At 40.5% G+C, this 14,788-nt stretch overlaps 1 protein-coding gene across 1 annotated transcript; it reads right to left on the bottom strand.

Moving 5' to 3' along the window:
* Positions 1 to 3,420: 3,420 nt before the first annotated feature.
* Positions 3,421 to 13,433, bottom strand: LOC139299072 (TBC1 domain family member 20). The gene is made up of 10 exons (XM_070921954.1): positions 13,293 to 13,433; positions 12,001 to 12,055; positions 11,010 to 11,140; positions 10,838 to 10,918; positions 10,016 to 10,202; positions 9,808 to 9,909; positions 7,587 to 7,728; positions 6,527 to 6,711; positions 5,166 to 5,254; positions 3,421 to 3,587 (listed from the first exon to the last, which is right to left on the bottom strand). Exons 1-10 carry the CDS (start codon positions 13,360 to 13,362, stop codon positions 3,421 to 3,423), a joined length of 1,209 nt encoding a protein of 402 aa, XP_070778055.1. The 5' UTR covers positions 13,363 to 13,433.
* Between the last annotated feature and the right edge of the window lie 1,355 nt (positions 13,434 to 14,788).

Genomic DNA, 14,788 nt, shown 5'->3' with positions numbered 1-14,788 from the left:
TGTGTAATAAGAGCGGGGTGCACATCAATGCCAGCCATGCACCATACGACAGTAAATGTTCCCTTTGCAATGTCATGTGTTTATTATTTTAATCTAAGAAACATGAGCCAAACATTTAAAGGAATAGTTTGACATTTTGTGAAATATGCTTACTTGCTTTCTTGCTGAGATTCATGGCGATTCATACCAAGCACAGTAACTTCCTGATGTCTCTGCTGGTTACCTGGCAACCTACAGTAACTGCACCCAGGCAACAAATATCCTCAGTAAAACTATAGCTTGTCGTTTTTACATTTCGGTTGTTATATGGATTAAACAAACAAGATATAATGTGTTAGTTAGTGAACTTTAGAGGTGCTGGTAGGTGGATTTTGTTTCATTTGGAGAGAGCTAGGCAAGCCGTTTGCACCTTTTTCCAGTCTTAATGCTAAGCTAACTGGCAGCCGGTGGTAGCTTTTTATTTAGCCTACAGACATGAGAGCGGTATCTATGTTCTCATCCAACTCTCGGCAAGAAAGCAATTAAGCGTATTTCCCCAAATTTCAAGCTATTCCTTTAAATACTGATTCATAATGACTGACCAGATACAGTTTTAAATATGCAAAATAACTGGATCACTTTTAAAGATATAAACTCTCAGACTGGCGATAATTACAAACCATAATAATCATTTTCACTGTCCCACGTATTCATTTTAAAAACACATTCAAACAATCTAATTAAATGTTTAGCCATTAAATAAATAGCCAATCAGATTGTTGCTCTTAAAATAAATAATTAGACTAGAGCACCAAAACAAAAAATAAATAAAACACAGAGGATGCCCAGAAAGTTAAAAGGAAAAAAAAAAAGAAAGAAACTGACCGGTGACTAAAGCTTACATTTTCCCTCTCTCTCTCTCTCTCAACCATAAACACACATATAATACATCACATCACACACACACACACACACACACACACACACACACACACACACACACACACAATGTTTTACATGATATGCAACTGAATACTGTAGCATGCAGAGCCTATTCAAACAACCAGCGCAGGTTACTGACTGCCTAGATGTCTGAATCCTAACTGGCTTGCAGGCCAGCCAACTACCTGAGTTACAGGCCATTGATTGATTTACTGACTGACTGATTATCACCAATCAAAATCACAGTAATTGGCAAAATGCCTGAAACTAATTACATGAGCGATCAATTGATTGACCAGTTTGTTAAATACTCAGCTCTGCAATTCTTCTCATCACCCTGAGGCTACAAATGTGAACTGTAATTCCATCCACAACAAAGCTTCTACCAGTTGAACTCATATGTACCAACCAACTAAAATCAACAGGGCGAACTTCACATCCAGCTGTGCAAAGATGCAACATATTCACTATGAATCTGATGATGGAGGAAGAGGAGGGAGGAGGGTGTTGTGACTGAGTGAAGTTGTGTTAACAGATGCAGCAGCTTGGCTACATGTTAGTAAAAAGCTGATAAATGTTTCAGAACATAAGTCAACAAGCAGAGCATGCACTGCTGTTTGGAGAAACCTCCCTCTCTTCTGTCCATGTGTATGTACCTCAGGTGGAAACAGCCTGTATTATTAATATTCACTTTTTAGGTTATGAAACTCTGTGAATACGTTTACGGTCAAACAAACACTTTGGTCCAATAATATGTACAGTATGTGTGGTGCTTTATGAGACCTAAAATCCTATTTCCTATCCTATTTTTAAATGAGTCTAGAGTATAAAACGCTTTAGAGAAATATGATGTTGAAGTATTAGAGAGTCTGTGCACTGTAGTTCTGTTGACGGCTGTTCAGGGTGGATGCTGGCGCAAACCTACTAAATATTTTAAGAATGTAAAAGTACTGGTGTCTTCCCCATATTCATTCAGCAGTGGTGGGCCTCAACAGCCAGAAAAACTGCTACAGAAAATATAAAAATAACATATTAAAAAAATATGTATTTCAATACCTCCTGCAAAAAGCATCTAAGACAAGGCCCACTGCTTGCATTGAGTGCTGCATGCTAACTGTGTGTAATGTTCACATTTTGGGGCAGCAACAGCTAGTTGTGTGTGTCAAACTCTATTGTAAATGTAACTTGCTGACACCTGGAGTAAAGCAATTAATACCAGTGACTCACAGGCACAATCTCTCCCTCCATCTTCCCCATTTCTCTGCCGCTCTCCGTCTTTGCTCATGACTGGAAGCTTTCAGCAGAAAACACCGGTCTTTAATAATTTGTATTCATGTGTCATCGTGCTGGCTTTGGGCACTTTTGGCTCTCAGATATGGCTGCTGATCCAACAAGCGCATTAAAACACCAACAGAAATGCAACGAAACAAGCATGACAGGCTAAAAAAAACGAGCTGAAAATAATCAGCCGACAGGAAACACAACGAGACACATGCAAAATGTTACACCAATGATGACGTGTGAGCAACAGCCTGAAAAAGTGTGTTAGTGTTGCACATGCATGGACAGATTATGAGACAATGGGCCCCCGGGCACAAACATGCTCCTCCTACATAGGAGCAAGAGCCCCAGACTGGAAGAGACACGGAACTACGTCTCTTTGAAGTAATTTTGTGTCTCTTTATAGTCAATTAGTGTCTCTTTGTAGTCAAATTGTGTCTCTTTGTGGTTGTTTTGCATCTATTTGTGGTCATTATGTGTCTCTTTGTGGTCGTTTTGTTTTTCTTTGTGGTTGTTTTGTGTCTCTTTGTGGTCATTATGTGTCTCTTTGTACTCGTTTTGTGTCCTTTGAAGTCGTTTTGCGTCTCTTTGTGGTCATTTTGTTTTTCTTTGTCGTTGCTTTGGGTCTCTTTGTTGTCATTTTGTTTCACTTTTGTAGTCGTTTTGCCTCTCTTTGTGGTCATTTGGTGTCCTTTGAAGTCATTTGTTGTCGCTTTTGTAGTCATTTTGTGTAGCTTTGTGGTCTTTTTGGTCTCGTTGTGGTCGTTAAATTAACTTTTCAAAAAGAAACGTTAATGGTCACTTCACACAGAGGCTTTGGGGCCCAAGTGTCGTTTTTGAAAAAGCTATAGGCCTGTTCATTTATCCATCCATGCTCACATGTGGTATGTGGTCTGGGATACTCGCTCAGAAAGATACAACACACATACACCCACTAACACACATGCACACACATCCTGAGGCTGGCTAGTGGTTAACATATGTTCATCGTGGTTGAGTAGCAACAACCTGTTTGGCACTGGGATAACTGACCCCCTCCCGCTTTTCTCCAACGCTTCTTCTCAGCAAGAGAGACTTCAACGAGAGGCTTCAAGTCTTCAACATCTTTGTTTGTGTATGTATGTTTGTTCATTGTTAATCCATCTGAAGAGCAGATGTGTGTCTGCTGTCACCATGTGTCAGTGTGTGTGTCTGACAGTCTAAATCCCCACCGCCACATCAGAACAGTTGTAGTAACACCTCAGGTCCCCAGTCCATAGCCGTCTGGGCCACAGCAAACACGGCTGCCCCGAGCGTAGCGGACAGCCCCCACACTGCCATCTTCACCATCCTGTTCCCCCTCCCCCACAGCTGGCCTCGCTCCCGGGGCAAAGCCGCTTCCAGGCCTGAGTGTCGAGAGGATACGGACACAGAACAAGGAGGAGGGGGAGACATGGAGGGGTCAAGAGGATTCAAAATGCTGGAAGCTGAACCAAAGGAGGATCAAGCTGCATTTTGTTAGTGCAATTGAAAACAAAAAGGGGGTCAAGGGATGTCAAAACACTAGGAGTAGAGACAAGGAGGGAGCAAAAGCAATAATACACAAAAATAAATTAAGTATAAACAACCAGTCCTGCTCCTTGATCTTTGTGTAGCAGTACTCACGCTGTAATTAACTACAGGCCAAAATAGACATAAACTCCACTTACCACTGGGGGCAGCAAACACACCTTTCATAAAAGGACAAGAGGAAAAGCTTGTGTATTGGTTTTACTGCTCAGCCAAACAAACCATGGACTGTGAGGATTCATCAGGCCATGTTGCTTTAAAGAGTTGATTGATACCAGTCTGAGAGCCACTTTTTCACTGCCCTCTGTGATTTAAAGTTTCAAGTGTTTTGCACTTATGACAACCTCCAGCACCACAGATGGGTGTTATGTTGAGACTATGTTGGATCAACCACCCCCAACAGTGATATCACCAGCCGCATTGTCCCCCATTTTACATAGACGTTGATTCAGCTCTGTTACTATCTCCGCTGCCGGCTTAACGGCAGAACAACGCCCCCTCCCGTTCCGTGTTCGTGCGTTTCATCCAGACGGTGAGACAGAATAAAAGTGCAACATTCCCGCCTTGAACAGGCTGTATAAAAGGTCTGTGTACTGAGACACTGTGGAGAATATCTTAACACTACTATAGTTTATGGTGAGGAAGTTACAGAATGCAAACAGTTTGAATGGCTACTGCCCACAAATGCAGCTCATAAATAGTATCAGAAACAGGGTTTGATATAATAAAAAATCTTAGGGATTATAACTTTTAAGTCCACCCGTCAGCCATTATTATCACTTGTTCAACATTTAGACACCAGGTTGTCTCACTGACTCCCAGTCATTGTCTGCCACAGTGAAATCAGGAGGCTCTATGGATCAGCCCTCTTTCTGTTTCTGCTAATTGAATTTTGATGAAACTACAGGAAATGATGAGCATCAATTTTAATATTACACCATTTGGCCTGAGGGGAATGTTATAGCATATTTTTGATTGCCTGTACATCACAGGCAATATGTCAGACGCCACTGATCAGATTTTCATAAAACCGACGGGAATAAAGCACCTCTTTGTTCTGTTCTGGCATATTTTAATGTGCACTTGATTGGCCTGATGGGGGTAGTACATCATTTGTTTACTTGTTATTGATTGGCCCAAAGGGGAGCAGCGTTTGTTGAGGATGACATATTTACTGTTTACTGAAGAATTGTGTTCTGTGGATCCATCAAACGATTTTGATGGTCAGGCTGAAATGTTTATTCTTACAATCTCACAGTCAATATTCATCTTCCCCCCAACTTCAAAGAGTATCCAACTAGAATACGCTTTTACTTCACTCATGTGTCTGTACTGTCTGTATGAGTGGAGTCCTTCCTCAGAGTCAGTAATAAGATTACAGTCACTATTTTTACCATGTCTGGAGGTGGCGGAGCCCTGGGCCTTGGTGAGGCGCTGGAGAACAGAGTCAGGCCTCTGGTGGAGGGTGGAGAGCTGAAACGCCTGGAAGGTGCTGATGGACAGACTGGAGAAAGAAAACAGAGGAAGAGAAGGATGGAAAAACAGGGAGGGAGGGTTAGTTGATGATGGAGAACAGAGTCGTGTCTAAGGTGAAGCATGAACAGCTGGAACGACATGAAGAGATGGATTGAAGGATAAATTGATGGATAAAGATAGGGGAGGGAAAAAGTGAGAGAGATCTGCTAACTCAGTGGCTCCTATATATAGGAAGCTATGGGAGTGATGCATTATGGGACAAAAGTATCTTTCAGTATCAGTCAGTCAAGGCCTTGTGTCAGTGATGTCACTTCCTCTCCTGAACAATGACCGTAAGTAACACTGAAGGACACGGACACAAAGAGGGAGGCAGATGGAGAGAGAACGTGTAGTTGTGCATCTAAAGTTTCCTCCTCAATAATAAAAAATGTGGAAAAATGGTCACATGCATGGTTACACACACACACACACAGACACACACACACACACACACACAGACACACACACACACACTAAATGTCCTGTATGTGTCAGCAGCACCACTGAGTGTGGATGTGTTTTTAGAGCATCCCCTCTTGGTTACTGAGGGAATTACATCACACCACCTACAGTCAAGACACGCCACCTCAAAATATTTTTCTGAGGTAAACTGTCATGTTGAAGTCATGTGTTCTGATTAAATCATTGAGCACAAACAATTAAAAGTGCAGGATCAATCAGAAAGGTAACTAATTAGCTGATTAACCTGATAGACAACAATTCTGAAATTGATCGTTTATTGAGCAAAAATGTCAAACATTCATTGTTTCCAGCTTTACTGATTTTCTCTGATCGTGTAATTTGAAGATAAAATATGGGAAGTTGTGATGGGCATTTTTTTTTTTTACAATTTTGGGACTAATCAAAAATCATATACTGATTAACTGATAAAGAAAAATTTCACAAGTAGTTGCACAACAGTTTATATAACTATCACCGGCAAAAAATGATATGCAGATGTCAAAACTACTGACACTGTGCTTTTAAGTTTTGCCCACTTGCTCAGGCAGTTTGACTTGAGTCAGAACGCAGCAAAAAAAATGTTTATACAGAACAGTTTACACCTTCAATCATTAGACCTTCGATTTATATAAGGAAAAAGTCCAAGACACAGATTAAAGTTGAAACTTAAATTGAATTCTTCAATATAAGCCTCATGTCTTCTCATGTGTCCAATGAGCACCAATCTCTGATGTGTTTGTTTAATAGTATTAACATTATTATTATTAACCATTTATAGTCTCTAGGGTCATCCCCTCACCTCTTGCGAGACTGCAGTGCTGCCCGCTTGGCCAGAAGAGATGGAGGGTACAAGTCGAAAAGGTCCTGGGCCTGGCCAATCAGAACTTCGTATGGAAGATCCTGGGGGATGCGGGAGAGGAGGTGGTGGACCATGGCCATGTCACACTCGGTCTGCTTCACCTCCTTCTCTCTGTGCAACACAATCTGACGAGGAGAGGAGGAGTTTTGACCCTGAAGTTGTGCACTCTGGTTATCCTTGGAGCAAAGATGAATAAGATTCTACATACTGTCTACATACTGCTTGCTGGGTAGTTTCAGTGAGGCAGAATGAGTGCTTAGCTGTGAAACAGGCAGATGAAGAGTTAACCCCCCATGCTGTGCGCTGCACTCAGCCTTGGAGGAAACATGAACTACATTCTGCTTTGTTGTTTCACACACTTCAAACAGAACTCTCCCTCTGCCCAGCCCCTACACACAAACACACACAACACACACACATCTTCAACCGCAAACGAGCAAAAATGTGCACAATTGTATACACTAATCAACATGCACAAAACCCTTCAGTTAAAAAAATAAAAAATAAACACCTGAGAAAAATGATGCATATACACACACAAAATACATTACTTCCACAAACACACATACATGTTCCAGCAGTAAACATTTCTGCCAAAACAGTTGATGTGAGCACCCAGAGGAACAAGTTTCAGAGAGGAACAAGTGAAAAAAGTTGCTTTTCCTTTGCAATCTGTTTCTCTGCTTCTCAGTCAAACATCAGTCAGCTGTGCTCATCATTCTGTTTCCTGATGCAGCCCTCATCCTTTCGCCTTTTATCTTCTCCCTCTGTCCTTCCTTTTCTCTGTACCCCTCTTTCACTCTCTCTCTCTCTCTCTCTCATCTGTTCATTAGGAGGTATCTAATTAACTAGTCCAGTGACTTCACAGTCCTCTGCCTCGCTGTGTGCATGAGTATGAGTGTGCGTGACTGGCAGCATGTATTCATGTGTGAGCGCCCTGGATTACTGACAAAACAAAGTCACTCTTGCTCATTTCCTGTTGGCGTCTATGCCTTCTTACCGTAGCGGCGAGGTAGATGGGCATCAGTGGGTGTGAGGCGAGAAAGAAGTCGTAGAGTCTCAGGGTGTGTCTGAACTCTGACAGCACGTGGCCGTACCACGTGATGAGCCAGGACAGTGCAAATATGGTTCCCACCTCCGCTCTGAAAGAAAAGGAAAATATATAAAAAGAGATGTAAACAAACAGGAGAGCACACAGGCCACTAACAAGGACTGTCTGATGTGCTTTAAATGTTTTATTTTTTTCCCCTCTTCCTTCTCGAGAGTGTCCGGGCCAAGATGAGCAGCAGTAAGTTACAGACTAAAAATATGTTAGAGAGGAGAATCAAATAAAAATATAATTATAACCACAAATAAAATTTCTAGGTAGAATAATATGAAAACATATGAGCAGATTATATCGTTTTTTTTTATCTTCCAGGCAGTTTGAGTTCATTTTAGTATGGTATGAAAATCATCTGGCAAAGACCATCACATCACACTCCATCACAAAGAGCAAGTCTCTCAAGTTGATTTTCATACTGTAGACCAATGGCTGCATGGAAGGCAGGAAATAATTTTGAGAACTAATGGTACGCCTAGTGGTAGAAAGTGGTGTGCAGTACTGTAAAGCATAAGCAATATTTAGTCAGTGGGAGAAAGTATGAAAAATGCACTGGTATGATTCGGCTAACCTTAGCCTAAAAAAACACTTCCATGAATTAAGGGTACTCACAACAGACAGAATAAAAGAAATAATTATTAAAGCCTGAGATACCCTGACTTTTAATCCCTAGCATGGTTCAAGCTCCACATATGCTGGATCTAACAACGATTCACAAAATGCCTGTCTTTAAAAAAGTTTTTTGCTTAAAAACCTGTGGTCTGGACAGACTTGACAAAGCTCCTCCACAGCCACAGAGGACATCATACACCTTTCCTTGATTCGTAAACTGATCTTCAATAGTTTGCCTTAATCATGAAGGGGTCATGAAACACTCCATCAATTTCTACAGAAATGGTTTTGTGAATTTTTAAGAAAAATACATTTTATTTACCTTCACATGCTGTTGATAACATCTCTATCTTTCTTTGTTGTGTACTGACACAAATATGCAGTTCCTTTTGACAGAGTCTCAAGTAAATTGGATACTCTTAGAGTTTGTTGCTAAATATTGGATAGGAACATTCAGGGAGGAACAAGGATGAGAACAAGGGGAAGGGAGTGACAAGTGAAAAGGAGTCGGTGGGAGTGATGGACTGGGGGAGGGTAAAGAGAGGGAGCAAAGGGCAGAGAGCACGTGTGATGAGAGGGACATAAAAGAGACAACATGAAGTGGGAGAGAGAGAAAATAAAAGGAACAAGAAAAGAGGCAAAGATAAGAAGGAAGGTAAGGGGAAGTGGAAGTGCTCAAAGAAAAAGAGCGTTCCTAACTTTGAAGTTGATGTTCTTTATCCTGACGTTTTTCTGCAAGTGCAACGTCTGTTTTTTGTTTTTTTTTGTGCGTGCTTGTATGTGAGTAGACGGGTAATTTGCAAATATGGAGGTTGCCAGCACAGCATCAATTATGAACAAGCAAAAAGACAGCAAAGGAACTGACGCAGCCGTACTCAATTAATTGATTTGCAAACATTACAAATCCCAGTCCTCACTACACACCCTAATATTAACCTACCTAGTAGGTTGTATCTTAAAATGCATTTTTGTTGTTGCTTCAATAAACTGCAAATAGACCATGAACAATTTTTGGGCTAATTACACCTCACAAATAAAGGTAAACATGGTGTACATCTTGGTGGGACAGAAAAGCCTCTCAAACAGCTGTTGGACCACCTGACACGAGAGCTCCCCAATGATTCCACTACTGATGCATTTTCAATTGACTTCCAATTCAAAAACAAAACACTGGACTCTTTGTCTCCCTGTGAATCTCACAGGTGAAAATCAACACTTTGAGGCCCTCTAGTGGTTGTTACTTACATTACATTATGTCCAAAGCAACATTCATATTTGATAGGATCAAGAGCTAGATTCCTCTCCAACAAACAGCTTAACATGTGTTCAGTGCAACACTGCTTAGGGACTTTTAGTGTTTTAAGAAACGAGACATAAGTAAGTGATAGCGTTCTTTGGGCAGCAACAGCACGTTTTAGTGTGTGTGTGTGTTTGTGTGTGTGTGTGTTTGTGTGTGTGTGTGTGTGTGTGTGTGTGTGTGTGTGTGTGTGTGTGTGTGTCTGTGTACCTGATCATGAAGTCATGTAGTTCTGTATCAACCTGTTCCAATATGGGCATCAGGTAGTTTAAAATGTGTTTAGTGCTGTCCATGGTAGGATCCATGAAATCCCTACAGACAGAGAAGACAGACAGAAGTTATGTTAATATTACTGCTAAATAATTTAGAATATGATTGAATAATTGGATCCATTAAAATATACACATATATATACAACCTGAGATGGTAATTGGACAGTGTGTCCAGCATGGCGATTGCCATCCGCTCCCCAACTACCAGCAGCAGAGAGACGGCCACATCATGGTAGCCTTGGTAGTAATGGAGCTGAGGGTTGCGTTTTAAAACCTCCAGTATGATGTCAATCAGCTGCTCCTGAAGCACGGCTCTCTCTGGGGCTGGCATACCTGAGGAAGGATCAGCACATTCAACCACATACATTTCAAGATGGAGAGACTCTCAGAGACTTTGATTGAGGCCTTGACGACCATGTAGCCATTACACCATTATCCCATTCATGTTCTGTATTTACCCAAAACAGCAAAAAGACATATACAACTCTGCATTTGAAGAGCAGCTTAGGACACTAACAGAGATCAACAAAACCAAGGTTCTAATATCATGAGTCCAGCTTTCCCTCATTCCCTGTTTTTCTGTTAGTTTTTCTGATCATTTTTAGTTTGTTGCTTCCTCCTGGCAGGAAAGTTTATATAGTCAACATTTCAGTTAGATGAGACACTTTTCCCTGTTGCTTTCCTTACATTTTGATTTTGCCTGACAACACAGGCATCTTGTGACATAAGGATCTTCCCTGGTGCAGCTTTTACTCTATAGTCTATTAATTATTAATCCCTGCCAGATATCTGCATGTTGCTGTAAGTACAGGGGTACAGCTTGAGAAATGGCACTTGGAGATATGCTGCTATCTTTAGAGATAAACACACACACACACACACACACACACACACACACACACACACACACACACACACACACACACACACACACACACACACACACACACACACACACACACACAGACCTTTAGGGAACCGCTTCATGGATCTCCTGACATCCAGGACTACTTGATTGTAGTCCTTGTGGTTCTCCCTCACATCTCGACCTACAACAGAAGAAATGTAGTTATTGTTATAGTACTAGTATTATGTAGTATACATCAATTAAGTAAATATTAGTATGAATCAACCACTAACCAGGTTTATATGGTAGATCGTACACATTGATGTTCAGTAGTTTGGGCCAGACTTTCCTCCTCAGTTCATCGGTGAGAAGTCCTCCTTTACCAGCTGCTGCTCTCCTCAGGGTCTCAATGTCCACTGGATCACTGCACATTCAAAAGTCAGAATTGGACATTCAGATTGTCCAATGTTATACACATTCAAGATTTTAAGATGACCTAAATATAAAAACACAGATATAACAATCTTAGTTCTCTAAGTCATTCTTTGAATGCATTTTTGCATGAATTCACAAACTCAGCCTACTCAATTCTGCATGAGCTTTCCTTTGCCATTTCCCCAAGTCCCACGTGCCTTCTGACACTAAAGTCTTCATGATCCTCGTCACACTATTCCTCCGCGCACATGTGAGTAATCTTCATGTGTGAAATTAGCTTAGTAGGGAGTGATGAAGGTCACTGTCTGTGGATAAATGCATACCATCTAATTATGGAACAGTGAGCAGGAGAGGGAGGGGCATTCCCACCTGGGAAAACACATCCTGTGGGCTAGTGCTAATGGAGGCCTTTTGTACAACAGAAACTGTCGAAACCTTTTAGATTTATATATATCAAATATATAGGCCGAGTTTTAGGGAAAGCTATGGGGGGTGAGAGCTTTGTATCTACTGGGCAAACCTTAACACCCAGTGTCATGTGTTCACTTGCTGTTCTGGTGTTTAAAAGACAGCTACATCTTTTATCTGTTGAATTTCATCACTAGAACACAATAGTTAGATGTTATGTGTTAGCACTTCAGTGTTTCTCAGCCATTCTTCATCAAAAATAGTCTAATTAGCAGCAAGATAGCTCATTTGTAGTAGTTTAAGATGATGAATGCTTTAAATAGCCATCCAGAAGGTGTTTTGACTGAATGTGACAAACTCCAAGGAAGGAAAATAAAATTTGCTACACCATTCAGGGCAGAAGAAAGAGTAACTTCTTAACAAGCACACTGTAAGTGATACCTGATCAAAGCCTGATGGATCTCAGCCAACTTCTGTTTCCTCCCACAATCTGGTTCTGCAAAAGAGGGGCAGAGATGAGGAGGAAGAGAGAAAAGAGGGAGGAAGAAATATTGAATGAAAGAAAGACAGAGAAGTGATATGGTGAACGGTAAGCAGAAAAAATAAATATAGGGCCATGAGAGATGATGGGAAGGAGTCACAGGGAAGAAAAGCAAGGGAAAGAGGAAAGGATAAAGGTGGGGGAGAGAGGGAGAAGGATGTGGGGAGAGATAGATAAATAAGAAGAAAGACATCAAGGGGGGAGAGACATCACGTTGGGGTTATAAATAGAAGCTAGTAATCATATGCATGAAAAACATATGCAGAGTCAGTCACACATACACAGAAGTACAGTTTCTAGAGGGACAAATAATTCACACAATTAAATCATAATAGTTTTTTGTTTTGTAATACATTAACTGTAAAGTGCCACTGCTTTTTTTCAACATTTGAAGGACTTTTACAAGGACATTTGCAATTTTTGTAGAACTTTGTTTTGAATTTTCTGCTCAACATAATTTGCACAGACAGAAAAGACTTGAGGTATCTCCTTATTGAATCCCTACTTAATGTTTATTTTGACTAACCAGTTTAGTGTCTTTCCTGCAAACAATGCCATTACAAAGAGGCAATGACTGATTATAATGAGTCACATATATGACCACAGTTATGCAAGTGTTATGCAGCAAGTTTGGAACAAATTAAAAATAAGGTGTATGGCTTAAAGGGTTAAACCAGTGTTGAGTGATGATTTGTTGGATTTTGTTTTCTTTTGTTTTATCAGGTACAGTGAATACAATGATGTCCATCCTCCTCTGTCTGGCTACCAGCTGCAACTTTTTTAAGTGTCGAAGCTGTCTGACACGCTGCCACGCAAGCACCACTGACAGATAAGTGGCTAAAGTCTGCTCTACAGACTACACTACAAAAGTGTAAACAAAAAGACAATCGGCGGTTGGATACAGATCAGGAAAACAGCAGACAACTCGTGATTCGTGTCTTGTACTGTAACGTCAGTTTGTGTCAGTTGGCTGCAGTAATAGTATTAAGTTTGCTGGCATTTCGCCACACAGACTGGGCAGGTCAAGTGTCTGTCTGTAGGCTAAACGTACATTATATATTAAGTATATATATATAAGTAAACATACAGGCTGGTTGAAAGGACTAACTAGCTTTGTGTGACTACCCTGTAATTATGTCTAATGTACGTTTATTAAACACTACCTAGCTAACTTGTCTGTTGATTGACTTACCTCTGGTGACAGATCCAGTCCCATTCGCCCCAACTCCTGCGTTTTGTTTCTTCCTCTTGAGCCGTTTCATCCCCTTTAAAAGCTGTCTACTGAATGACCACGTTTCTGTTGTGCCATAGACAAAATTAAAAATTAAAAATATGTCTCTAAACAGGTAGAAACACTGACAATATTTGGCTCTACGTGAACGTTTCTCTCAACATCTGTTCCTGAAAGAATCAACCTAACTGAAATCACCCAGCTACGCTGCGATTGGGCAAAAACGACATGTGACATAGTGCACGAATGCCATTGGCTGATTATCGACTCGCACCGCAAGCTGACTTGACTGTAGTTTTTAACTCTGATATTTGAGCGATATTTAGCAGTGTTTGTTTTATTTTATGTTTTAAAAGCATTCGCTCGATTCAGATGTGGTTAGTGGCACAATTACTTGTTCTGAATGTTTTCACCTTTTCCACTAGGTGACAGTAAAGCGCTATATAGCATCTGTATAGAATATTAATGTGGACAATATGTTGTTTATAATAATATGTCCGGATGCTAATATGCACAATAGTATCTGTGGCCTTTTAAGTGCATGTATTGTGTGCACTATTTTTTCTTTCTCTCCCTCTCTCTTCTGAGTGTGAAAAAATACTAAAATATATATTCACAAAAATGAGAAAAGAAAATAACACCGATATTGAGCACTTGCAGAACCCTACATGTGGAACTAAAGAAAACAAAAACCACAATACAGTTGAAATATGAAATGCCACTGATTTGCTTCTGCAAACTAGTTCCTGAGTGTTTGGTACAGGGTCATTTTAGGACGCACAGTACAGAAGCTCCCAGGGTTGCCAAGTGCCCTGAGTTTTGCCTCTCAGGTCGCGCTTGCTTGCTTACAAACAAATTGTTCACTGTGGCAAATCCAAACTATGGCCTTGGCTCTAACAAACAAATTTCATATTTAAATGAAGATATAGGTTACTTCCTTCTCCAGACTGCAAGAAGACAAGACTGGATCCGGTGTGCTTCTAGAAGTACTTCTTCAAAGTATATAGGCCTAATGGGTGGGTTAGGCATGGATCATAATTGTCTCCCCCTTCACATTGTGCCCCTACTGCTCAACTGTCCATGTATTCATACTATTATGAACATCATAATCAGGTGCCCATTCATTGATTGGAACTTGTGTAGTTAGTAATGCTGTCTGAGAGGCAAATATCAGGGCAATTTACCATAATAAAAACTCCACTAAATCAAACAAACGGTGTACACATCTAAAGTGTTCAGTTGCTTTATGAATTAAATTAATAAATAATACAACTACAAAAAAAATAGAGAGATTGTTGGTACATGCACACAAAAAAGCTCAGGCACATCTTAGCCTGCCAAAGGATCATGGAACCTGTAGTCCCATAAAGTGAAAGTTAATGCAATTATGCATATATCTTTGTTATGGCAAAGAGTTCAGATTTTACAATGATATCCGTCCATTAAGGTAAGAAGTG

The sequence above is a fragment of the Enoplosus armatus genome, chromosome 16, assembly GCF_043641665.1.
Source record: "Enoplosus armatus isolate fEnoArm2 chromosome 16, fEnoArm2.hap1, whole genome shotgun sequence".
Lineage (NCBI taxonomy): Eukaryota > Metazoa > Chordata > Actinopteri > Centrarchiformes > Enoplosidae > Enoplosus > Enoplosus armatus.
This window is presented reverse-complemented; position numbering and strand designations above follow the sequence as displayed.

Bases quoted from the DNA above. Each gene is read 5' to 3' on its own strand.
- LOC139299072 (XM_070921954.1), bottom strand. From the start codon at position 13,362: ATGAAACGGCTCAAGAGGAAGAAACAAAACGCAGGAGTTGGGGCGAAT. The intron at 11,141-12,000 runs GTATCACTTACA...TTGAATGTGCAG, and splicing joins ATCCATCAGGCTTTGATCAG to TGATCCAGTGGACATTGAGA. The intron at 9,910-10,015 runs GTTGTATATATA...CTCTGTCTGTAG, and splicing joins CTGTCCAATTACCATCTCAG to GGATTTCATGGATCCTACCA.